Source organism: Microtus oregoni, unplaced genomic scaffold (assembly GCF_018167655.1).
Source record: "Microtus oregoni isolate MIOR12 unplaced genomic scaffold, Mior012 000023F_ref0000262, whole genome shotgun sequence".
In the NCBI taxonomy this organism is placed as follows: Eukaryota; Metazoa; Chordata; class Mammalia; order Rodentia; family Cricetidae; genus Microtus; species Microtus oregoni.
In genome coordinates, this window is record NW_024543082.1 from 2174273 (window position 1) to 2199168 (window position 24896).

The window sequence follows — 24896 nt, forward strand, 5'->3', positions numbered from 1 at the left end:
GTTGAGCGGTGGGTCCCAGCCCTGCCACAGTTCCTAGGTGCCCCATGTTGGCTGCATCAGTGGCCACAGCACTGGCTTGGTCCTTGTCTCACCCCACTCCTACGCCTCAGCCAATGCTTTGGGGGCAGTTGTTCCCCAAAGATTTCTGTGCTGAAGCCTTGTTCCTTGGTGCAGACATGTTGAAGTGGTAAATCTTCGAGAGGCAAAGGCCTAGTACAAGGCGGTTAAGTCATGGAAATCACCCTCAGGAAGACGAGTATTTCTCAAGGGATCCCAGTGCCCCTGGGAAGGGGATTTTGTTACATGAGGCTAGCCTGTGCCCTTGGCCTCTTTTGCATATAGTGGATAGGTCTCTTTTCTGTTTCTCTGCCATTTGACCTAGTCAAGGGGCTCTGACCTAAAGGTCAAACAGATGAGGCCAATCAACCTTAGACTTCAACTTCTAAAACTGTGAACTGTATCAGTAAGGGCCACACATGCCTGTAACCGAACTTGGGAAGCAGAGGCAGGAGGATTACTGCAAGATCTGAACCAGCAGGGCTTATAGCAAGATCTTATTTCCCAAAGGAGGGCCATTTGCTAACGGATGCAAAGCACCCGCACAGCTCAAACTATGTACTCTACAAATACGTATTATTCTTGAATAAGAAAGGGGAGTTGTCAGATTTAGCAAATAAAAAGTGGAGGATGCCTAGTAAAAATTAAATTTCTGACGAGCCACCAGCACAATTTATTTTGTAGTAGAAGGGTGCTCCAGGAAATATTTGGGACTTCCTTTTATTTTTTTGTTTTTAAATTGTTCATTTGAAGGTGTACATACTTGATACTCAATGCCTTGTCTAGTAACTCTGGTCACAATGCTGAGGTCCGGAGGGCACAGAATGGGGCACTGACAGGGAAAGGAGGTTGTCCCCTGGGGACACCCTGCTGCGTCTGGCAGCCAGCTACCTTCCAGAAGGGCAGAGCTAGATCAAGGGCACTACTGCAAGCTTTCACGAGTTTACTCCTAGATCTTTGGTTTGGATTCTGTCACTGCGGCATCTGGGATAGAGAGGACTGGTCCATCTTCAGCGATGTAGGCCTAGCTGAGAAGAGGAAGCAGGCACACTCCCGTCCCAGCTGGTTACAGGCAGCAGAGACTGCAGGACAAAGAGAGCTACCTGGGACCCCAAATGCCAATGTCCTTGCTCATTCTTCTCTGCTGGAAAGGAACCTTCCAGAAATATCCTTTGGGCCTGATGTAAGGAGCTAGACGGCCAGGAAGACAGGAAGCAGCTGGCTGACCTGATCCACCACTTTAAACTCTTGATACTAGAAAGCAGTCCACTCACTTACACACCCATGAGTGGACACTGCTTCATACAGCATGGTGGCCAGCCCTCTCTCAAGGGACAAAAGGAGAACTAGATGGACAGGCTTTGGGTGACCTTGTCAGGAAAGTGCCCATTGTGCCATCTCTTCATGCTTTAGGGTCTCAGAGGTCATACCTAGTCACAGGTGACAAGGGAGTGGTCTTGTTTAGGTCTGTACATGCTTTCACCATTAGGAAAGGGGTGGTGGGGGTGGGGCGTGTGTGTGTGTGTGTCCAAGTTGTGTGCCTATGAAGGACGTTAGGTGGCCTACTCCATCACTCTGTGTCTTATTACTCTGACACAGGGTTTATCAGTAAACCTGGAGATTGACATTTTGGCTAGATTGACTGATTGGCAAGCCTCAGTGACCCTCCTGTCTGTGTCCCATCCCCAGCAGTGCTGGGGTTGTTGGCTTTGCATATTGCTGTGGGACAATTGTCTGTGCCCTGTTACTTGTATTTTAATAAAACGTTTATTGGCCAGTAGCTAGGCAGGAAGTATAGGCAGGGCAACCAGGCAGGAAGTAGAGGTAAGGCAATGAGAACAGAATTCTGGGAAGAGGAAAGACACAGTCTACAGTCATCACCCAGACACAGAGGAAGCCAGACACAGAGCAAGCAAGATGTGACTGCCTCACCGAGCCATGTGGCTAACACAGACAGGAATAATGGGCTAATATAAGATGTAAGAAAGAGTTAATAAGAAGCCTGAGATAATAGGCCAATCAGTTTATGATTAATGTAGACCTCTGTGTATTTCTTTGGGACTTAATGACTGCTGGACCTGGTGGGACAGAAAACTTGGTCAACAACATATTGCCCTGCCTGGCTTTTCATATGAATGCTGAGGATCTGAGTTCAGGTCATCATGCTTCTGAAGCAAGCTCTCTTACCCACCCAGTCATCTCCCCATCTGATGTTTTTACCTCATCTACACACACCTTCAGAATCTAATAGCTAGAGAATTTTCTCCATGTTCTTCTGCTTCTTCATGATTTGATGACATTATTTCTGCTAACCTAGATCCTCTCCTCCCTCCTCCGCATGATTATAATTAGACTCTAGAATTTCCAATTTATCTGTCTTATATTTTATAATTTTTCTGATTGACAGTTGCAATCATCAACAGCATTGTGTGTACAAGCTCTTACTTAAATGCAATTAATGTGAAACTGTCCTCTGGAGTAGGTGTCACCAATTTAGGAAAGCACAAAGCAAGAGAAGAAAAAAGACTCAGTGGGAGGGGCTCCCTTGAGAGTGACACTGTGGTCAAGTAAGCTCTGCTTTCCCACTATGCCTTGTCGTAGCATGGTTTGTGATCACATCATCGGGCACGCAGCTGGTGACCACATCATCGAATGCACAGCAGGTGATTACATCATCGAATGCACAGCAGGTGATTACATCATCAAATGCACAGCAGGTGATTACATCATCGAATGCACAGCAGGTGATTACATCATCGAATGCACAGCAGGTGATTACATCATCAAATGCACAGCAGGTGATTACATCATCGAATGCACAGCAGGTGATTACATCATCAAATGCACAGCAGGTGATTACATGGGTCAGTTGATGGCTTGTTTGACTGCACAGCTGAGAGCTCTTTCCTTCACTTTCAGAGCCCACTGCCTTCTTTCAGGGGCATCTGCGCATGTAGCCGGCCTTTGCCACTGGTCTGTTGCTGTGATAAAACACCATGACTGAGGCAACTTAGAAAAGAAAGCATTTAATTGGGGTCTGGCTTAGAATTTGAGAGGGTGAGTCCATGGCCATCATAGCAGGAAGCACGGCAGCAAGCAGGTAGGCACGGCGCTGGGGCAGGAGCTGAGAGCTCACTTCTTATCCAGAGAGCTCTAGACTGGGCTTGGCATGGGCTTTTGAAACTCAAAGCCTGCCTGCCCCCAGTGACGCACCTTCTCTACCAAGGCCACACCTAACCTTTCCCAACCAATGCACCAACTGGGAACCAAACATTGAAATATATGAGCCTGTTGAGACCAGTTCTCATTCAAACCGGCACATAACCAACCCCTCGTCCATCTTAGCCACTCAAAAACATTTGGGTGCTCCTCTGAGTGGGCTCTGTGCTCAGTTCGGTTCAGCACTATTTTATTTAGTATTTTTGCATCAATGTTCATGAGTGAGATTGATCTGTGATTCTCCTTCTTAGTAATGTCTTTGTGTGGTTTGGGCATCAGGATAATTGTAGCCTCATAAAGAGTTCGCCAATTTCCCTTCCGTTTCTATTGTGTGGAACAGTTTGAGGAGTATTGGTATTATTTCTTCTTGGAAAATCTTGTAGAGTTCTGAGCTGAAACCATCTGGCCCTGGGCTTTTCTTGGTTGGGAGATTTTGATGACGGCTTCTATTTCTTTAGAAGTTATAGGTCTGTTTAGTTTGCTTACCTGGTCTTGATTTAATTTTGGTAAGTTATATTTATCCAGAAAATTGTCCATTTCCTTTAAGTTTGCCAGTTTTGTGGAGTACAGGTTTTCGAAATATGGATTTCCTCCATGTCTGTTGTTATGTCGCCTTTTTTGTTTTTGATTTTGATAATTTGGATATTCTTTCTCTGCCTTTTGGTTAGTTTGGATAAAGGTTTGTCTATTTTGTTGATTTTCTCGAAGAACCAACTCTTTGTCTCATTGATTCTTTGTGTTGTTTTCTTTGTTTCTATTTTGTTGATTTTAGCTCTCACTTTAATTATTTCCTGCTGTCTGGTTCTCCTGGGTGAGTTTGCCTCTTTTTGTTCTAGAGTTTTCAGTTGTTCTATTAACTCACTAACATGAGATTTTTTTCCCAGCTTCTTTATGTAGGCATTTAGTGCTATGAACTTTCCTCTTAACACTGTTTTCATTGTGCCCCATAAATTTGGGTATGCTGTATTTATTTTCACTGAATTTTAGGAAGTCTTTAATTTCTTCCTTTATTTCCTCCTTGACCTGTTGATGATTCAGGCGAACATTGTTTAATTTCCATGTGTTTGTGGGCTTTCTGGATTTAGTGTTGTTGTTGAATTCTAATTTTAAGCCATGGTGATCAGATAAAATACATATGGTTATTCCATTTTTTTTCCTATCTGTTGAGGTTTGCTTTGTTACCTCGTATGTGGTCAGTTTTTGAGAGTGTTCCATGAGGTGCTGAGAAGAAGGTATATTCTTTCATGTTTGGATGGAATGTTCTATAGATGTCTGTTAAGTCCATTTGAGTCATAACATCTGTTAGTTCCCTTATTTCTCTGTTAATTTTCTGTCTGGCAGACCTGCCCAGTGGTCAGAGTGGAGTGTTGAAGTCTCCCACTATTACTGTTTGGTTATTTGTGGTTTAAGCTGTAGAAGTTTTTCTTTGACATATGAGGGTGCCCTTGTATTTGGGGCATAGATGTTCAGTATTGGAATTTCCTCTTGATGGATTTTTCCTGTGACTAATATGAAATGTCCTTCTTTGTCTCTTTTAATTGATTTTAGTTTGAAGTCTATCTTGTTAAATATTAGGATAGCTACACCAGCTTGTTTCTTAGGTCCATTTGATTGGAAATTTTTTTCTAAACCCTTTACTCTGAGGCAATGTCTTACTTTGAGGTTGAGATGTGTTTCTTGTATGCAGCAGAAGGATGGATTCTGTTTTTGTATCCAATATGTTAGCCTGTGTCTTTTTATAGGTGAGTTGAGTTTATTTATATCAAGGGATATTAATAACCAGTGATTGCTAGCTCTTGTTATTTTGTGTGTTTTCCCCTTCTTTGGGATTTGCTGCCATGAGATCATCTATTGTCTATGTTTTTGTGGATGTAGCCAACTTCCTTGGGTTGGAATTTTCCTTCTATTACTTTGTGTAAGGCTGGGTTTGTGACTAGGTATTGGTTAAATCTGGTTCTGTCGTGAAATGTTGGGGACCCTTCCCCAACTACCTCGGTTATGGATGACCCTGGGTAGTGCAGGAGAAATCAGGACACAGGAGATGCAGAGTAGGAGATACAACTACACACTTTATTGCAAAGCCAGGGCTCTTTTATAATACTCAAATCACAATACAAGCTAGGTTCTCATAAGACTTGGTAATAGTTACATAAACTAATAACTTTGTTACAAATTATTTCAAGAGCTTTGTGCCTTTTTAAATCTAAACAAAAAGCCTATTGTTATGGGAATAATTTTTGCTGTAATATAATATGTAGAAACACTTCATCAGGAGACAAACCACAACCTAATCGTAGCCTTTGAACTACAGTGCACATCTGTGTTCTCAAGGACTGACTATTGGCAGGGCATTTTACTGATAGAGGAGGTTTGCTTCCTCCTTACTTGGCCTGCCAAGCATGTCAGCAAAAATGTTACTTCAAGTCACCCTGCACAGTTTCTATGCAGTTCAAAGCTAGCCCTCCACAATGGAATATCTTGTTTTACCTGTCTATGGTGATTAAAAGTTTTGCTGAGTATAGTAGTCTGGGCTGGCATCCATGGTCTCTTAATGTCTGCACAACGCTTGACCAGGACCTTCTGGCTTTCATTGTTTCTATTGAGAAGTCAGGTGTAATTTGGATAGGTCTGCCTTTATATGTTACTTAGCCTTTTTCCTTTGCAGCTCTTAATATTCTTTTCTTTATTCTGTATGTTTAGCATTTTGATTTTTATGTGGAAAGGAAACTTTTTTTGATCCAGTCTAGTTGGTGTTCTGTAAGCTTCTTGTATCTTCATATGCTTATCTTTCTTTAGGTTAGGAAAGTTTTCTTCTGTGATTTTGTTGAATATATTTTCTGTGCTTCTTTTCTTTTTTCTATCCCTATTATTCTTAGGTTTGGTCTTTTCATGGTGTCCCATATTTCCTGTATATTTTGTGTTAAGTTTTTGTTAGATTTAATGGGTTTTTTTTTTGACCTATGAGTCTATTTTCTCTATAGTACCTTCAGCACCTGAGATTCTCTCTTCCATCTCTTGTATTCTGTTCTTTATGCTTGCATTTGTGGTTTTCTCATAATTTCTGCTTCTATAATTCCCTTGGTTTATTTTTTCTTTATTGTCTCTATTTTGGTTTTCATGTCTTGAATTGTTTCATCTGTTTGATTGCTTTTTCTTGATTTTCTTTAAGGGATTTGTTGATTTCTTCCAATTTTTTGTTTGTCTTTTCCTCCATTTCTTTGAGGGAATTTTTTATTTCCTCTTTCAAGGCCTCAAACATTCTCCTAAAGTTATTTTTAGGTCATTTTCTTCTGCCTCATCTATATTTGGTTATGCAAGTCTTACTGTTGTAGGGCCACTAGTGTTTGTTGGTATCATGTTGCTCTTTGTGGTGTTGAGTGTGTTCTTACATTGTCTACCCATCTTTTCCTCTGATTGGTGTAGCTGGGACTGTGTCTCTCATGATCAATCTTCCAGCTGCCAGTGGATCCAAGGCTCTTATGGTTGTTCCTCATGGTGCAGCCAGTGACCCTAGAAGTCATTAGATGTTCCTGGAGGTCACTCAGCACTCCCAGGAGTTGCTCTGCAATCCCGGGCATCATTTGGGCCTGCTCCCTCAGTGGTTGTACACTTGTACTGCTCCTGTGGAGGTTGCTGCCTCGGGCCTGCTCTGGCCGCAGTGCATGCTCTGAGTCATCTCTCCTGCCCTGAGTTATTTTATTTTTAGTTGCATGTGTCTGTGGTGAGGTATATGCACATGAGTGCAGTGCTCATTGAGGCCAGAAGGGGTCATCAGATCCCAGAGCTACCTGACATGGATGCTGAGAACCAAACTCTTTATCCTTTGTAAGAGCAGCAGGTACTCTTAACTGGTAAGTCATCACTCCAGCCAGGGATTTCTACAGATTGAATAATATTGTATTTAACATCTACTGCATCTAACTAGGCTGCCTTATTGCAATATTTTGAGCTTCTTTGAGTTTTGTTTAGATTTCTTTTTGTTGGCAGTTATAACAGTTCTATATAGATTCTTCATTATTTTCTTGAAATAAGCTAGGAATGAAATCTCCAGGTTGAAGGAATGGGTTTTTGTTGTTGTTGTTGTTTGTTATTGTTGTTGTTGTTTTAGTTTTTTGAGACAGCTTTCTTCTATAGATTTGGGGCCTTTCCTGGATCTAGTTCTTGTAGGCCAGGCTGGCCTGGAACTCACAGAGATCCACCTGCCTCTGCCTCCCAAGTACTGGAATTAAAGGTGTACATCACCACCACCCGGCCCGGGATGTGCAATTGCAATGTTTTAAATTGCCAAATAGTTGCATTTGCCTTCAAAATTCTGTACGACCTTCATTCACGATAAAAATATTTAATATTGTCTACTCACTTATTAGGATTGAAAATTTTATAAATCTTAAAAAAAATACAAATCTCTACCTACCTACCTGAAACACAATAAACTATACCTAACTGTATTAATTTTCCCATCTTTGGCAGCAAAGTCAAACTTTCTTTTTCATGGGAAGGCATTCTCATCCTTCCTTCTGCAAGTTACCCCTCTCTGCTGTTTGTCCATCTGACTGCTAGCCTGCTTCTCTCTCTGTTGTCCTATAGGAACTCTCCTTACAGCAAGGACCCGCTGTTCCGCTGAATGTGATGTAAATCATGGTTTCCCAGTCTTTTATCTTTGTTGAGTCTAAACATCCCCTACTAGCTTTACTCTCTGTGGTAGGAGACATTTTTTAAAATCACTTTGTTTCTTGCCAACCCTAAAATGGCTCCCTTAGTTAAGATATCTTCTTTCCTGCTCCCATATCCACCCTTCCTCCATTTCAACCATCCCATTCTCACAAGCTCTCCCCAATCCTCCCCTTCTCCCTTCTCTCTCCCCATCTCCCCTTCCCCCAAGCCCCCCCCCCCCCCCAATGCTCCCAACTTTTGCCCGGCAATCTTGTCTACTTTGTTAACTCTGGTTATTTTTTCTGATGTGGACTCTCTGAATGTGGCTAACAATGAGGGTGGACTGAGAAGCCAATGATAATGACACCTGGTTTTGATTCTACTGCATGTACTGGCTTTTTGGGAGCATAGTCTGTTTGGATGCACACCTTCCTAGACCTAGATGGAAGGGGGAGGGCCTTGGACTTCCCACAGGGCAGGGCACCCTGACTTCTCTTTGGACTGGAGAACGAGGGGGAGGGAGAGTGGTGGAACGGGGAGGGAAATGGGAGGAGGTGGAAATTTTTAATAAATAAAAAAAAATCACTTTGTTTACTTTGTGTACAGGAAGGGGAGGCAGTCAGTCGGAGACACCGTGAGGAACTTGGTTCTTTACTTCCGACACTGTGAGGAAGCTGGGTCTCTGTTTCCATAATGTGCGTCCTGGGAATCAAACTCGGGTCCTTGGGGTTGGCAGCTGGCACCTTTACCCCGTGAGCATCTTCCTAGCCCCGGGGACATCTCTGAATCCACCTCAACACACAGCACGGTCTCCCTTCTGTTTCAGGGACTCACCAAACACACTGGGGTAAGAGTTGGAGTTATTTCTCGCCCCACTCTGAGAACACAGAGTGTCACTCTGAGAACACACACCCCTTTTATCCAGAGCAGCTGGTGGTTGGTTCCAAAATCTACTTAACATATCGACGGAACAACTTATGTGGTCATTTCAATGCTAGAGATTAGACCCTGCCCTTTGCTCACACTGAGAATGTGCTCCGAGACTGAGCTGTAACCCCGGCGCACGGAGGACTGACTACATGCAAGGTACTACGCACGCTACAAAGAGCAAAAGATTTCATTATAGTTGGAGGATGCAGGTGATAAAGACAAATAGAAGAAATGCATACTACCCCAGGTATATCAAGGCAGAGTGCAATCGAACGTAGGCTGAGAAGGGAATTGTGGGTAGAGTACATTGAGGAGCAGCTGAGAGGTGGAGAGGGAGGAAGTGCTGAGCGAATGTCTGCAGAAAAGGCCTTTGAAAAGCAGATTGAATGGTGCATACAAGCCCAGCACAGATATAGATAAGGATCAGCACAGCAGTCAGGCGGCATGCATAGGGCAGCCCAGAGAGCTGGGTGCAGTGGCACCCGTCGTTCACTGTCTACAGGCTGTTGCCCAAACTTGGCTTTTCCTGTGAGTGAAACGGAAGCCCATGAAGCAGAGGCCTGTCGTGTGTGTCATGAAGACATCTCCAGCTGGTGTCTGGGGACAGGACTGGGTGTTCAGGTGGACACAGGTACAAAGACGGAGGTTGGAGTACTACAGGTGGCATCTCAGACCACCTGGGCGATGGCAGCAGAGATGGTGAGTTGGGGAGGGGGTTCTGGGGTGCTGGTCATTGTTTGAGGAAGAGAAGCCAGTTGAGTTTTCTACTATAAAATGTGAGAGGGAAAGGAGAAGGATTAGTGGTTCTGAGAATGTGGGCTGGAGCAGCTGAAGGGCGCAAGCAGGATGAACGGAGTTGAGGGAAATTGAGGATGATGCAGCAAGCGGGATTACAAGCTTCAAATCGGGGAGCATTGAGTGTGCAGTGCTCAACCATTGGGCAACTGGACACTGGCCGCATGGAAGAGCTGGTATTTCAGGGTTTTTCCTTCTCCCCTGCCTATTCCTACTTTACTCTTTCTGGTTCCTTTTTGGATTTTCCAAAAGTTTAAAATCATAACCAAGTTACGCTTTTACAAGAGAAGAAAAACAAACCACACTGAATTTTAAATAATGGCAGGAGAGAATGGGCTATGGCGGGAATAACTGCATGTTCCAGACTTTCTATTAAATCTGTTTGAGTCTACATACAACTAGGCATTTCAGTCAATTTGACGTTCTCTGTGCTCCTCCCTCACTGGAGGCCCCTGCTCTGAAGGAGCTCTCTATGCTGTGGACTCCTTCCTGGAAGATCCGGGTGTGAAAGGCTAAGTCCCCAGAGTAGCTCCTCAGTAGGTGGGATTCTAAGGAGATGGTGCCGAAGGGGGAATTCTGAAGTCACTGGGGATGCTCTTAAACAGAATCCGGATCCCTGCTCCTTCCTCCTCCTTTGTTTTGCTTTCTGAGCACAAGGCTTTTGTCACCTGGCACTTCCCCCTGAAACACAAAACAATGGACCACTGCCCTATTTCAACCTGATCTGGAGCCCAAAGCAATGGGTTTGCCCTATTTTGACCCAGAACCTTCTCAACTGTGAGCAGAAATAATTTTTTTTCTCATTGCAAGTTACTGATCTCCTATTTTTCTGTAGTAACAATAAACTGACTAATACAGAGCTCCAGGGCACATCGTGGTAAATGCCTAACCAAACCAGGCCACAGGAAAGCACTCCCCAAATTCCCACATGATAAGGACATCTAAGGCACATCGGCTCAATACAGATCATCTCTGGGTCACACTGAGTGTCGTGAGCACAAAACAGAAGAACACAGGTAGAGCAGTCAGTTCTCTCTTTACTGAAATACAACGACTAGTCAGAGAAGGTGAACGACACCACTGGAAACAGGCCAGCCCTCTCCCCTTGCACACACCCTCAGGCAGAGTGGACAAATGTCTTGTGGTCAGGTGTGGGGTAGGGTTCTCAAGTCAGCTGACCTCCATGGGTACCATCTGGGTCCATGGCACAGTACCATGGCTTTGGACAGTTTGGGGCCCTGGCCACAAGTAGCATTACTCTTCTTCCAGTATGGAGGGCGTGCCTGGTTGCAGCTAACATCCTTCAGCCCCTTCTGACACTCAGTACGGACACTTGGACGAGTGGCATGTGGGTGTGCAGTTCGCAGCTGAGCTGGAAAGCAGAAGAACAGGTGGGGTGCCCAGCCTATCTGCCCTCCATGGGCCAAGGACAAGAAAGGGCAGCAGAGGGACATCAACAATGCTTCCCGAGCCATTTAAAACACACAGCCGGTTCTCACCCACATTGTATGAGGGGTAAAGTGGTGTGGACTGGCTTACCCAAGCTCACACAGCTACCTAGAACCCACCCTCAGAGCTACCTGACCCCTGTGCCTCGCACCATTGGCCGGACTGTAGTCGGAGGCCGCTTGTTTGTTTCCTGGCTTCCCAGATCCGAAATAACCACAGAAACTGTATTAATTACAATACCTCTTGGCCTATTAGATTGTCCAGGCAGCGAGATGTTTCTGTCAATTCTAGAGTTTCGGAAGTTGCCTACAATGCACGTCCTGTTAACTTAGGCAATATTAAATCCTTCTAGAGTCTTTGATGGAGTTGAATAGATAGTTACAGTTTCCCTTAGTTATGATAAAAGATAAAGTAGATATTAATATTGTAACTATAATTCTTGCTTGATAACTGTTTTTTATATATAATTTCACTATGTTAAAGTTAAAACCTTCATTTTTTATTTAAACAGAAAAGGGTATATGTGTTGCTATTATTGGTTAGTGAATAAAGAAGCTGCTTCCGGCCAATGGCTTTAAAAAATTTAGCCAGACTGGGAGAGATAATATATAGAGAGAGTAGGCAGAGTCAAGGAGACGCCATGTAGCTGCCAGAGGGGAAAGATGTGAGCTGCCAGTTGGAACCTTACCGGTAGGCCACAAGCTTCATGGTAAAATATAGAATAATGGAAATGGGTTAATCTAGATATAAGAGCTAGCTATCAATATGCTTAAAGTGATTGTCCAAGCAGTGATTTAAATAATATAGTTTCTGTGTGATTATTTCAGGAGTCTTGGCAGCCAGGAAACAAACAAGCAGCCTCCTACTACACCAGACCTCAACAAAAATCAATACGCTTAATAAATCCCATAAAATAAAGGAATAAAATATAAAAACAATGATAATAATAAAATAATAAATAAAAAAGCACTGGCAACTTCATGTGGCTTCACTCCTGTCTCTCAGCTGCCTGACCCACTTCTGAGCTCCAGGTTGCTTTCTGACCCCTTCAAGTCTGTGCTCCCCTGTGGACACCCCCTCCCATGGGGATCCATGCTTCCTGCTTTGATGCTCATGACAGAGACATCTGTCATCTGTTTGTCTGTCCTGTGTCAAACTTGGACACCTTGTGGACAGAAGTCCTCACGAGGGCAGTCCCAGTGGGCTTCCTTGCTACTAAGAGAATTTAAAGGCCCAATATTTAGTCCCTCCTAGGGCAGTGATTGGGGAATACAAGAGCCGGCCTGGGCCAGTCGGATGCTCCTGCTCAAGACTTTGACCCTGTAACAAGCAACCCAAAGGCAAAGTGTCAGTGGGAACCTGTGGGGCAGGACATGGAGTGTGACGCCCACTGACCAGGAAGAGGACAGTGTCCCAGGGAGCATGTCCTCAAGCTTTTTTGTTTGATTTTTTTTTTGTTTGTATTGGTTTTGCAAGACAGGATTTCTCTGTAACTTTGGCACCTGTCCTGGAACTAGCTCTTGTAGACCAGGCTGGCCTTGAACCCACAGAGATCCGCCTGCCTCTGCCTCCAGAGTGCTGGAATTAAAGGCATGTGCCACCACTGCCCAATCGCATGCTTTTTCAAAGCTGCTTTTCTGTTGTTCCTTTGCTTCCGTGCATCTGGGGTCCTCCTTCCCCTCATTTGCATCCAAGAGCTTTGTTCCTCCCACACACACACACCCCATCAATGTCACCTAACTTCTTGGAAGCCTGGACATCTAGGACCTGAAACAAATCAGATCTGTGGCTGAAGAGATGGCTCAGTGGTTAAAAGGACTGGCTGCTCTTGCAGAGGACTTGTGTTTGGTTCCCAGCACCCACATGGTGGCTCACAACCATCTGTAACTCCAGTTCCAGGGGATTTGATACCCTCTACTGGCCTCCACCGACACCAGGAATGTATGTGGTGCACAGAGGTACATGCAGACAAAATATCCATACACATAAAATAGGATAAAAACAAAAATTAGATGTGGGGTGGGGATTTATTTACAATATGAAAAGGGAATAGGAAAAAAATTTAAGAGCTAGACAAGGCCAAATAGTGACGGATGTCAGGTCTCTTCTGCCTTTATTGAGGGATCCTACTACCCACTTCCATCTGCTAATGGACCACCTCGCCTATACATCCTGGCTGTAGGACTTTAGCCCTGGCATAAGGCTGCCTGTCAGCCTCTCTTTCCTGTCTGTTCTTTCAAGAGGTAACATGGAGCCTGACCTTCTGTGGTTCTCATTGACTGTGAAGGGTGCAGTCCACAAGGCTGAGACATTGGTGGAAGAGGGGGAAGGGGCAGTCTGTCTTAGGGGGCACACCAGCTCTGTTCTCACTGTTCACAATAGGGTAGAACTTGGCCACTTCATGAGGCCTGCACTGAGCTAGGCCTATGGCCTTTATACTAATCTTCTACTCCAGTACCCCCAAAAGCCTTGACCCCAGAACCTTCCTTAAGAGAATTTCTCCAGATTGGTATACAAACACACCACCATCTTTCTCCCTGCCTGGAGCATCTCCGAGGGGTTCATCTGTATCTAGCATCCCTACTTCATACCCTCTCCCACCCGTGTGATGTTTACTGGGATGTCAGTCGTGGTGGCTGGGATGTTAGTTTTGTCAATCTGATGCACTCTAGACTCACCTGGAAGAGTCTCGATGAAGCATTGTCTGGATCAGTTTGGCCTGACTAAGGGAGATTGTTGTATAAAGTTATTTAATATGGGAAGACCTAGCCCACTATTGGCGGCACCGTTCCCTTGGCTGGGGTGCTGGACTGTATAAGAGTGGAGAAAGACTGGGCGGTGATGTATCCCTTTGATCCCAGCACTGGGGAGACAGGCAGGGAGATCTCTGTGAGTCTGAGGCCAGCTTGGTCTACAGAGTGAGTTCCAGGACAGCCAGGCCGTTACAAAGGTAGGCTGAGCAGTAACATGTTTGTGTTCATGTATTCCTCTGTGATATCTCCCATCCTTATGTCTGGAGAAAGACCATGAAGAATGGTCCCTGGGGTCCCCGAGAGCCCCTCACTTTTTGCCTGATGCCTCACTTACCTGGTGCATCAGCTTCTCTGCAGCTTTGGGCTCAGTGAGGTCCTCAGGGGAGGACACACTCACCCGTACAAGGAGGAAGCCGCCATCTTCGCCTGAAAGTTGAGGATAGAGAAAAGATGGTAAAAACAGTCCATTCATCTCCAACCTGGGCCCTCTCCATACGAGTCTAGACTCCTGCTTGTCTTTCGTTTGTTGTTTTGTTTTTATATTTTTGAGACAGAGTTTCTCTGTGTCATAGCCCTGGCTTTCCTGGAACTCTCTTTGTAGACCAGGCTGGCCTCGAATGCAAAGAGATCCCCTTACCTCTGGAGTGCTGGCAAATAAACCCTAACTTCCTTTACTTCAGTCGACTGTGAAAGTCACCAATTTTGGAGATCATGAAGTAGAGCAGCATAGCCTGGGTCCCTCGCTAACCCACTGCAGACAAGACCTCCAACTCGGGTTTCATGACACCAGGCAAGTGTGCTGCCTTTCCAGGCTCTGAAGTCACTTTTGCAAAAAGCATCTGCAGATGTCTGGTGAGCTGCTAAAGCAAGGTGAAAAGGCTTGACATCTCTGCCTCTACACTCTATCTGTCTCTTTTGCCACCTTAATCTTTAGATCAGATTTCTATTCAACTTTAAATTGTTGATATTAACCATTTGAGAACTGTTTCATATGGAACTATAATACAAAGTTGATTTCTCTTAACTTCATCTCATATGAGAATGACTAAGGCAACAGGCCACTGGCTTAGCTTCTAGAAGTCTCTGGAATCCTGTCTTTTTTATTACACCCTGCTCCTTCCTCCCCTCCTTAAGAAGTCCTTCAGATTCCAGATGAATCTTATTTCCTTGTGCCGACAAAGTCGTTAGCCTTTTGTGGTGGTAGAAACAAAGGTGGGTGGGCCTCCCAACTTTGCCCACAGCTAGTGCCGTGTCTGATTCTTCTGGGTTAGGTATAATAACAGATGTCTTAGACCGCAGCTGCTGTGGCCACCTGTAAAAGACCCTTTTCAAATCAGGTCTATGAGCATTCCCTCTTTCAAGGCTCAGGGAGGCTCACCAGGCCCGGCCCCTCCCCAAGGTTACATAAGAGGTGGGATTCTTTGGTGACCTGACTGCCTCTGAGCCATCCAGGCTCCCATAGGTAACACCAAGGAATATGTTGTTTTACCAGGCTGGACTACATAGAATCTATGAAAGCTCTCACTATCTGGGGCAAATAGAAATAAACCTTACTTTATGTTTCTTGAGAAAAAAAAAAAAAAAACCTTGTGATAGCAAGCCAGTCCTGGCCAGGGATTCCCAGGTTAGTCCCAGCTGCCTATGGGATCACTGTTGCTCCAGATAACTAACTTTCCCTAAACTGATCTGGCACTGACTGATTTTGTGCCTGATGGTTGGACCAATGAATGATCTGAGAGGCTGTGGATTTGGAATTCAGGCAGGGTAAATTTCCTTGAGATGTGTGCTCAGAACTCTTTTTCTGAGTTTTTGAGGTCGTTCAATGGGTCAAGGGGCTTGCTGAGTAAGCCTGGTGACCTGAGTGTGGTTCCTGGAACCCAAGTAAAGTTGGGAGAAGAGAAATGGTTGTACAACGCTGTCCTCTGAACTCCTGATGTACACATGGCACATGAATACCTGTTCCCACCACATACATGCACACACTCACACACACACACTCATACATACACACACTCACACACACACTCATACACACACCTTCACACACACTCACACACACCTTCACACACACTCATACATACATACATAAACTCATACACACACCTTCACACACACTCATACATACATACATAAACTCATACACACACCTTCACACACACACTCACATATACATACACGATGATAATGATATGGAGGAGGAGGAGCTGGAGGAGACAGACAGAAGGAAAGAGAGAAAGAAACTTAGAAAAGGATTCTTCTCCACTGCAAGGCCCTCTCTGTGAGACACACCCATCTGTGGTTCATCCTCCATGCAGACAGACTAGTTTTGTTAACAGAGTGCTCCGAGGGAGTGGGAACAGCAAGAGGACTTGTGCCTAGAACCTAGGGACCACCCCACATATATGACTTCACAGGGGGACCACCCACGTGTGTAGTAGGAGGCTGTTTGTTCTTTTCCTGGCCACCTAGACTCCCGAAATAATCACACGGAAACTGTATTAATTAAATCACTGCTTGGCCTATTAGCTCTGGCTTCTTATTGACTAGCTCTTACATATTAATTTAACCCATTTCTATTAATCTGCGTATCTCCATGTGGCAGTGGAGATACTTTGCTTACTAGCAAAGTTTCAGCACGTCTGTCTCTAGCAGCAGTTCCATGGCTTCTCTCTGTCTCCGCCTCCTTTCTTCCAGCATTCTGTTTAGTTTTCCCCACCTACCTCTCTCTATTCTGCTCTGTGCAGGCCCAAGATAGTTTTTCTATTAACCAATAGTATTCACAGCATACAGAGGGGAATCCCACATCACACGTGTGTGACTTCACCAGGGGAACACCCCATGTATGTGACTTCCCCCCGGGGACCAGTCCACATGTGTGACTTCACCCAGGGACCACCCCATGAGTGTGACTTCACCTGGGGACCACCCCACTTGTGTGACTTCGCCTTTGGCTCTCAGAATGGGAAACATGCCATCAGCCTCCAAGGAGAAGCCCACTGAGGCAAGTTTTGGAACTAACTATGGGTATGAACTCACAAAAAGGAAAAAGCTGGTCTTCTGCGGTAACACTGCCTGGTCCAGATGTTCTTTACAACCAGGCTGAGAAAATGCTCTGAAAATGGATCCTGAAGCTAGCACTGGGCAGAATCGAATTCAAACTCGCAGTGCGAACTACACTGCAATTCCTAGGCAGAACTGAGTTCAAACTCACCAGTATGAACTACCCTGTAATTCTTAGGAAGAACTGAGTTCAAACTCACAGTGAACTAGCCTGTAATTTCTAGGCAGAACTGAGTTCAAACTCACAGTGTGAACTAGCCTGCAATTCCTAGGCAGAACTGAGTTCAAACTCACCAGTATGAACTACCCTGTAATTCCTAGGAAGAACTGAGTTCAAACTCACAGTGTGAACTAGCCTGCAATTCCTAGGCAGAACTAGGTTCAAACTTGCCAGTGTGAACTACCCTGTAATTCCTAGGCAGAACTGAGTTCAAACTCACAGTGTGAACTAGCCTGCAATTCCTAGGCATTTCTTTGACAGAGTGTCTGCAGTTACTCCATTCTCAGGTAAAAATTTCTCTCGCACATTTATGGAGCTCATGACAGCCACCATCCTATCGGTGGCCTGCACCCATGACAACTATGTTCAATCGTCTTCCTCTAGTGCTATAGTAGCTTTGTCAACTTGACACAGGTCTACACACAGCTGGGAGGAGGGAATCCCACTTAGGACTGGCCTGTGGGCCAATAAGTCATCTCCCCAAGTTCCTTTTAGTCATGGTGTTCACATAGCAACAGACAGAACACTAGAGCATCTGGCTAACACTAGAGCATCATTCTGGGGTTCTGCCTACTGACTGTGAGGAATTTTTACATTGTTTTCTGTCCAGAATATAGAAGATATTCAATAACATGGTTGTGGTTAAATATTTCTCTGTTTTAAATTTTGTTTTGGGCTGATTCTGGTTTTCCGATAGGGTCTTACTCTGTAGATCAAGTTGGCTTCAAACTCACATTCCGGCTTCTACCTCCTGAGTACTGGGTTGCAGGGCCTGTGATATCATGCCTGAAGATGTATGACAGAGATAGAGCTGACAGAGACGATAAAGAGATGGGATAAATAGTAGGGATAGAGATCAAGACAAAATGACGCTGGTAGAGATGGGTATGAAAGAGAGAGACGGTAGAGACAGGTGATAGAGATCAAGATTGAGGTGGACACATAGAGATGATGGAGACAGAGAGACACAGAGAGGTACAGATGACAGAGGCGGAGATTTTTCAGGGCTTGGGGTCAATGTAGGGTCTCAGGCATGCTCACCAGTGACACGTGCTCCATCACTGAGCTATGTCCTCAACTCGTGATTAGTATCTTATTTCCCTTGCTCAGAAAGCTGGGACAAGGCAAAGGCACTCAGGAATGAACCACAAGGACAACACTACCAGCAGGGGCAGATGCTCTCTCCGGGCCGCCCACAAGCTCTTCTCCCACAGAGCTGATATCTGGGGGGCTCCTCAGAGACGTTTCTGCCATTTCAGAAGTTAAGAGTCAAGCTCCCCAAATGCTGATTCATTGGTTGCCTAAAGTCGCTCTTTATGATAGAGAACACAGCAAACATGGTCACTGAGCCCCACTTCCATGTTCTCTGCATGCTCACGTGGCAGCGATTTGGACAAGTTGCTTGTCCACATTCCTCCCTTCTGCGTGGGCACGACTGACTTAAGGGCCAAGTGTTTAAAATAAAAAACATTTCCAATTTCCCCTGAAGCACAGCAGTTGCACAAGAGTTGATGCTGTAAAGGTCAGATCTGGGAAAGATGCTGTCCGTCCAGTGCAGTGCTGCCCGTCCTCCCAGCCAGGGTGAAGAAACCTAGGCTCTGAGGATGGGGACAGGTCCTGTCTCTCAGCTTAAAACAGCCAAGATCTCAACCACTCCTTGAAAACCTATTTCACACTTATCACATACACATGACCATATGGTATACACATGACATGACATACACATGATCGCATCACATACACATGAACACATCATATACATATCACTACATGGCATACACATGACCACATCACATACATTTGACAACATCACATACACATCACTACATGACATGCACATCACTACATGACATACACATGACCACATCACATATACATCGTAACTGCCTATTATCAACCTACAAAGGAAATCATGAAATGTCAGGGAGAGTTTGCAACATCGGCCTTGAACCCCTTCCTTCCTCTCAGCTCCTTAAGAAATTACTCCGAGCCGGGCGGTGGTGGCGCACGCCTTTAATCCCAGCACTTGGGAGGCAGAGGCAGGCGGATCTCTGTGAGTTCGAGACCAGCCTGGTCTACAAGAGCTAGTTCCAGGACAGGCTCCAAAACCACAGAGAAACCCTGTCTCAAAAAACCAAAAAAAAAAAAAAAAAAGAAAAAAAAAAGAAATTACTCCGAATCAGCCAGGCGGTGGTGGCACACACCTTTAATTCCAGCACTTGGGAGACAGAGGCAGGCGGATCTCTGTGAGTTTGAGACCATCCTGATCTACAAGAACTAGTTCCAGAACAGATGCCAAAGCTACAGAGAAACCTTGTTTCTAGAAACAAAAACAAACAAACAAACAAACCCTCCAAACCTAGCAGAGTAGCGGTGGTACAAACCTTTAATCCCAGCACTCGGGAGGTAGAGACAGGAGGATCTCTGTGAGTTCGAGACCAGCCTGGTCTACAAGTTCAGGGACAGGCTCCAAAGCTACAGGAAAAACCCTATCTCGAAACTGCCCCCAACCTCCACCAAAAAATACTCCAAACCTAAATCTGCGAAGACCACACATGGAGGTTTCACTTACCTGGATCGTGTTTTGGGGTTCTCCTTGTCCAAGAAGTAGTGGGTGTAGATGATGAGGGCATCCCTGGGGTCTCTGGTGAGGCTGTGGTCTTGGCTAAGGTGATGTTTGGGTTTTTGCTGGTGCTGGCTGTACTTGAATAGACAAAAGGAAGAGGGCTACTACCTGCGAGGGAGGAGCTGCTGGTTCTATCATCTGTGGTTAAAGTGTCTGAGGTGGGAGAGCCCTTGGTGGTGGCCCCTGCTGAGGGGCTGATGTCTGAAGTTGAACCAGAGAAGGATATTGTTTCTGCCATTGTTGTTCCAGCAGCCCTGGGAACTGTAATTGTTTCCAAGACCTCAGTGTGGCTTTGCGTCTCAAGAGAGAGTGCTGAGGTTTCTTTCAGTGGACTTGCACTAACTGTCACCAAAGTCCTACCAGAGGCAGAAGTCTGAGCCGTTGTTGTTTCTCTCTCTGTGACGTCACTAGTAGGGAGTGTGCCCTCCGGGGTAATGGCAAGAGGTGAGGTACCAGTTGTCAACAGAGTCCCAAATGAGCTTGTGGTCTTGGGGCTAAGTGGATTTGCCTCAGGGGATTGAGGCAAAGTTAGCGACTCAGAAGTGGACAAGGCCTCTGTAGGGCTGTGGTTTGTGTCAGAGGTCCCAGGGATGATGGCAGGTGTTTCTGTTTCTGTGATGCTAACGACAACCAAGTCCTTGGTTGGAGATGCAGTGTCGGGTCCCAGGACCTGTGGGCTGGTGAGGGCCCTAGCTGAGTTGTCCAAGGTGGAGCCGCTCTCTGAGGACAGGTGTTCAGCTTCTGTGGACGTGTGAGCCAAGGTCAAGAGGTCAACTGTGGTCGTCCTACCTTCTTCAGAGCTGTCATCTGTATAAAAGGTGTCAAAGATAGTGTCTACGGGGTCACTCACTGTGCCTGTCTTGACAGTGCTCATTTCTACTTTGGGGCTGCCACTTGTAGCTGAAGTATCTGTAGGGTTGGGGTGCACAACCATGAAGTTGGAAGGCATTTTTATTGCAAGAGTTCTGGTCTCTGTTACGGGGGAAATAGTCTGGGTCTTTAGGGTCAATTCAACAGGGAGGATGGTCGGGTTCTCTAGGGTGCCTGTTGTGGGGAAAGTGGTCTGGGTGTCCAAGGATGCTGCACCAAGAAAAGTGGTCTGGGTGTCCAGGGATGATGGTGCAGAAGTGGTCTGGGTGTCCAGGGATGCTGCACCAAGGAAAGTGGTCTGGGTGTCCAGGGACGATGCTGAAAGAGTAGTCTGGGTGTCCAGGGATGATGCTGCAGAAGTGATCTGGGTGTCCAGGGTTGATGCTGCAGAAGTGGTCTGTGTGTCCAGGGTTGATGCTGCAGAAGTGGTCTGGGCGTCCAGGAATAATGTAGCAAGGAAAGTGGTCTGGGTGCCCATGGTTGATGCTGCATAAGTGGTCTGTGTGTCCAGGGATGCTGCAGAAGTAGTCTGTGTGTCCAGGGATGCTGCAGAAGTGGTCTGGGTGTCCAGGGTTGATGCTGCAGAAGTGATCTGTGTGTCCAGAGATGACGGTGCAGAAGTGGTCTGGGTGTCCAGGGACGATGCTGAAAAAGTAGTCTGGGTGTCCAGGGATAATGCATCAAGGAAAGTGGTCTGGGTGTCCAGGGTTGATGCTACAGAAGTGATCTGGGTGTCCAGGATTGGTGCTGCAGAAGTGGTCTGTGTGTCCAGGGTTGATGCTGCAGAAGTGATCTGTGTGTCCAGAGATGACGGTGCAGAAGTGGTCTGGGTGTCCAGGGACGATGCTGAAAAAGTAGTCTGGGTGTCCAGGGATAATGCATCAAGGAAAGTGGTCTGGGTGTCCAGGGTTGATGCTACAGAAGTGATCTGGGTGTCCAGGGATGACGGTGCAGAAGTGGTCTGGGTGTCCAGGGATGACGGTGCAGAAGTGGTCTGGGTGTCCAGGGATGACGGTGCAGAAGTGGTCTGGGTGTCCAGGGATGACGGTGCAGAAGTGGTCTGGGTGTCCAGGGATGACGGTGCAGAAGTGGTCTGGGTGTCCAGGGTTGATGCTACAGAAGTGGTCTGGGTGTCCAGGGATGACGGTGCAGAAGTGGTCTGGGTGTCCAGAGTTGGTGCTACAGAAGTGGTCTGGGTGTCCAGGGATGACGGTGCAGAAGTGGTCTGGGTGTCCAGGAATAATGTAGCAAGGAAAGTGGTCTGGGTGCCCATGGTTGATGCTGCATAAGTGGTCTGGGTGCCCATGGTTGATGCTGCATAAGTGGTCTGTGTGTCCAGGGATGCTGCAGAAGTGGTCTGTGTGTCCAGGGATGCTGCATAAGTGGTCTGTGTGTCCAGGGATGCTGCATAAGTGGTCTGCGTGTCCAGGGATGCTGCAGAAGTGGTCTGTGTGTCCAGGGATGCTGCAGAAGTGGTCTGGGTGTCCAGGGATGACAGTGCAGAAGTGGTCTGGGTGTCCAGGGATGACAGTGCAGAAGTGGTCTGGGTGTCCAGCGATGATGCTGCAGGGGAGGAGGCCTGAGTATCTATGCTAAATGCGGCAAGGGAAGAGGTCTGGGTCTCCAGAGCTGACGCTGTAGTGGAGGTGATCTGAATATCCAGGGCTGACGCTGCAGGACAGGTGGTCTTTGTCTTCCCTGTTTCTGTTGCAGGAGAGATGGTCTGGGTGTCAGAATTGACCTCTGAACTGGTACTGGTTGCAGCTAAGGTGTTAGAAGGAGTTTCAGCGCTCAGAGTTTGAGCATCTAGAGGAACGTACTGAATAAGGTCAGTGGTCTGGAAATCCCCCGCTGAACCGCGCCTGTCCCTCTGAGTGAAGGCAAGCACTTCCGTGTTGTTCACCGTCACCACAGGAGCAGAACTGCCGATGGTCAGGCCTGTGTCGGGAGGAAACAACTTGGTGAGTCCTGATAGGCTGACTTCACATGGGTGTTTGTGTTTATGCCCTGGGTGCTGCCGGATGGCACATTGTCTATATAAACAAAGACGAAGAAAGCAACACGGAGAAGTCATGGCCTCCATGGCGGCTCTGAAGACAGCCGCCCTGGCTAGTACCCTCTGAAGTCCTGATAACCCTCTGAGACCAGGCAGCCCCAGGGTCCCTGCTGATCACTGGGATGCAGGGCAGTGTGGCAGTCTTGTGCCATCAAGGGTGGGCAAAGGAGACACAAACCCCACATGAGCCAAGAACTGCAGAGCAGGAAGGAGGACTTCCAGAACGTTCTGTAGAACTTTGTCATTCCCTGATGGGTAGTTTGCTCACCCCCAAAGTATTTTCCTGTGGAAGTATTTCCTTAAAATCCAAGAACGACCTGCGGTTTCATCTTTAGAGGTAACGGGTAGGAGAAGGGAGAGGAGCCCCCCGCCTGAATGTAAAGTGCCCTAGGAAAGCGAGCAGTCAGGGAGCCCAGGACAGCTCACTTGGGTACAGAGAGAGATCAGGTGGGCACATGAGCACACCTGTCCTCCCTGTGCCCACTCAGTCAGTCCAACCACACCCTCACACCCACATCTGCAGGAGTTGCAGATCGCCATCTCCACAGACCTCCCCCACTCCCGTCCAAGCTCTTTCTTGGAGCCTCCTGGTCCACGGAACCCACCCGGGTCGTAGGATGTTGTTGCATTCCTCCAAACTGGAGGTGAGGCAAGTCTGGGCGCAGAGCCAGCTTTGAGTCCCACCTCCGCTCCCTGTTCTGCTTTGTATAATTCTGTGACACAAGCCAAGCCTCTGGGCTCCAGATGGAGCAAGGGACCTGGTTTGTGGGGTTGCACGGTTGCAGTTAAGCAGGATGAAAAGTGCAGCATACTCTGTCAGTTGTGAGTGTGTGTGACAGGCAGGGTGGGCCAGTGGTTAGGTACTAGCAGCACAAGCTGGCTCTGGGGACCAATTAGTCCCTGTAAACTGCAGGCTCCTCGCCCTTAAGGTGGCAGTGCTGGTCTTAGAGATGAGTGCCTGTCCTTAAAGTTATGAGAATTTAAAACGTAATGTTGGACCAGTCAGATAGCTCATGTGGGTAAAGGTGCTTGCCACCAAGCTTGATGACCTGAGCTTAATCCCCAAACTGTCATCCGGTCATCTGACCTCCACACATGTGCCGGGTCTTCATAGACTCTCTCTCTCTCTCTCTCTCTCTCTCTCTCTCTATATATATATATATATATATATATATATATGTGTGTGTGTGTGTGTGTGTGTGTGTGTGTGTGTGTGCCAAATCAACCTCAGGCCTCCACATACAATGCACACATGTTCACACACAGCCATACACATATGAGTCCACACGTATGTAAAAACATTCTCACACACAGAGAAAATGGAAAATGGGGAAAAGAAATAAATACACACATACATAAAGTCTGTATAGCAAGTTGCAGGCAGCCAGGGCCCTGCCTAGGGAGACTCAGTCAATAAAGAAATAAGTAGAGTCTAGTGTGGGGTGCCCATGTGGGGCCATCACTATGACAACGCTGATGCTGGGGCCATGGCTGGCAGGACCGTCTGTGGTAGGGACAGGACAGAGGCGATGCCTCAGGACCATCTGCTCGGCTTTGTGTGAACCTAAAACCATCTCTTTTCCATTGTGTGAGTGAAGGGTTTGGCACAGTGACTGTCAGTGGCAGACTGGCCTTAGCTCCTATCTTCCAGAAAAGGCCGCCTCTCTCAGAACCTCCCTGTCTGAGCAGTTTGTGACAGACTTTTCATTCCAAAGGCAAATTTCAAAGAGTAATTGTGTTGGCAACAGACTTGGATGAACGGGAGCTTTGCTAGGCCATATTTCTCAGTTCACAGCGAAATGATCACCAGTTGGCATCTCCCTGCCCCCTCTACCCTCCCAGCCCACTGTCCCATGCCTGAAGACTAACTCCCACACTCTGTTACAGGGATAGCCGGAGTCACCACGCCCAACTGACACATCTGCCGTCCTGAACACTCGTCCACAGTCATCATATTTTACACCCAGCAGGTTGTTAGTTGCAAATTAACAAAGATGCCTACCCTTGCCCACAAAGGGCTGGCTTTGCCAAAACTCACACCCAGAGCCCTGTCGGGGAGGAGCCCTGGGTCACTCCTGTCCCTTACCTGCAGATCTGGCAGCGACTCCAGCCTTCCAGCAGAGGAGAAGGAGAGGCAAAGCTAAGCCCCAGAGAGAGCCCATCTTGCCAGGCACTGACCACCGCTGCCTGGCAGACCTGCCCACTGCC

General features: G+C 46.6%; 1 protein-coding gene across 1 annotated transcript; it reads right to left on the reverse strand.

Moving 5' to 3' along the window:
• Window positions 1-10823: 10823 nt before the first annotated feature.
• On the reverse strand, window positions 10824-24896 carry Muc20 (mucin 20, cell surface associated). Its single transcript, XM_041673273.1, has 6 exons — window positions 24775-24896; window positions 22212-22570; window positions 21619-21893; window positions 19709-20781; window positions 14191-14282; window positions 10824-11026 (listed from the first exon to the last, which is right to left on the reverse strand). The coding sequence occupies exons 1-6, from the start codon at window positions 24848-24850 to the stop codon at window positions 10958-10960; spliced, it is 1944 nt and encodes a 647-aa protein (XP_041529207.1). The 5' UTR covers window positions 24851-24896; the 3' UTR covers window positions 10824-10957.

What these genes read in the sequence shown, in the direction of transcription:
- Muc20 (XM_041673273.1), bottom strand. Translation starts at nt 24,850, where the DNA reads ATGGGCTCTCTCTGGGGCTTAGCTTTGCCTCTCCTTCTCCTCTGCTGG. An exon ending in AGTCGCTGCCAGATCTGCAG is followed by an intron (nt 22,571 to 24,774) that starts GTAAGGGACAGG and finishes CTCCCGACACAG; the next exon opens with GCCTGACCATCGGCAGTTCT. An exon ending in CTGGACACCCAGACCACTTC is followed by an intron (nt 20,782 to 21,618) that starts TGCACCGTCATC and finishes CCCGACCATCCT; the next exon opens with CCCTGTTGAATTGACCCTAA.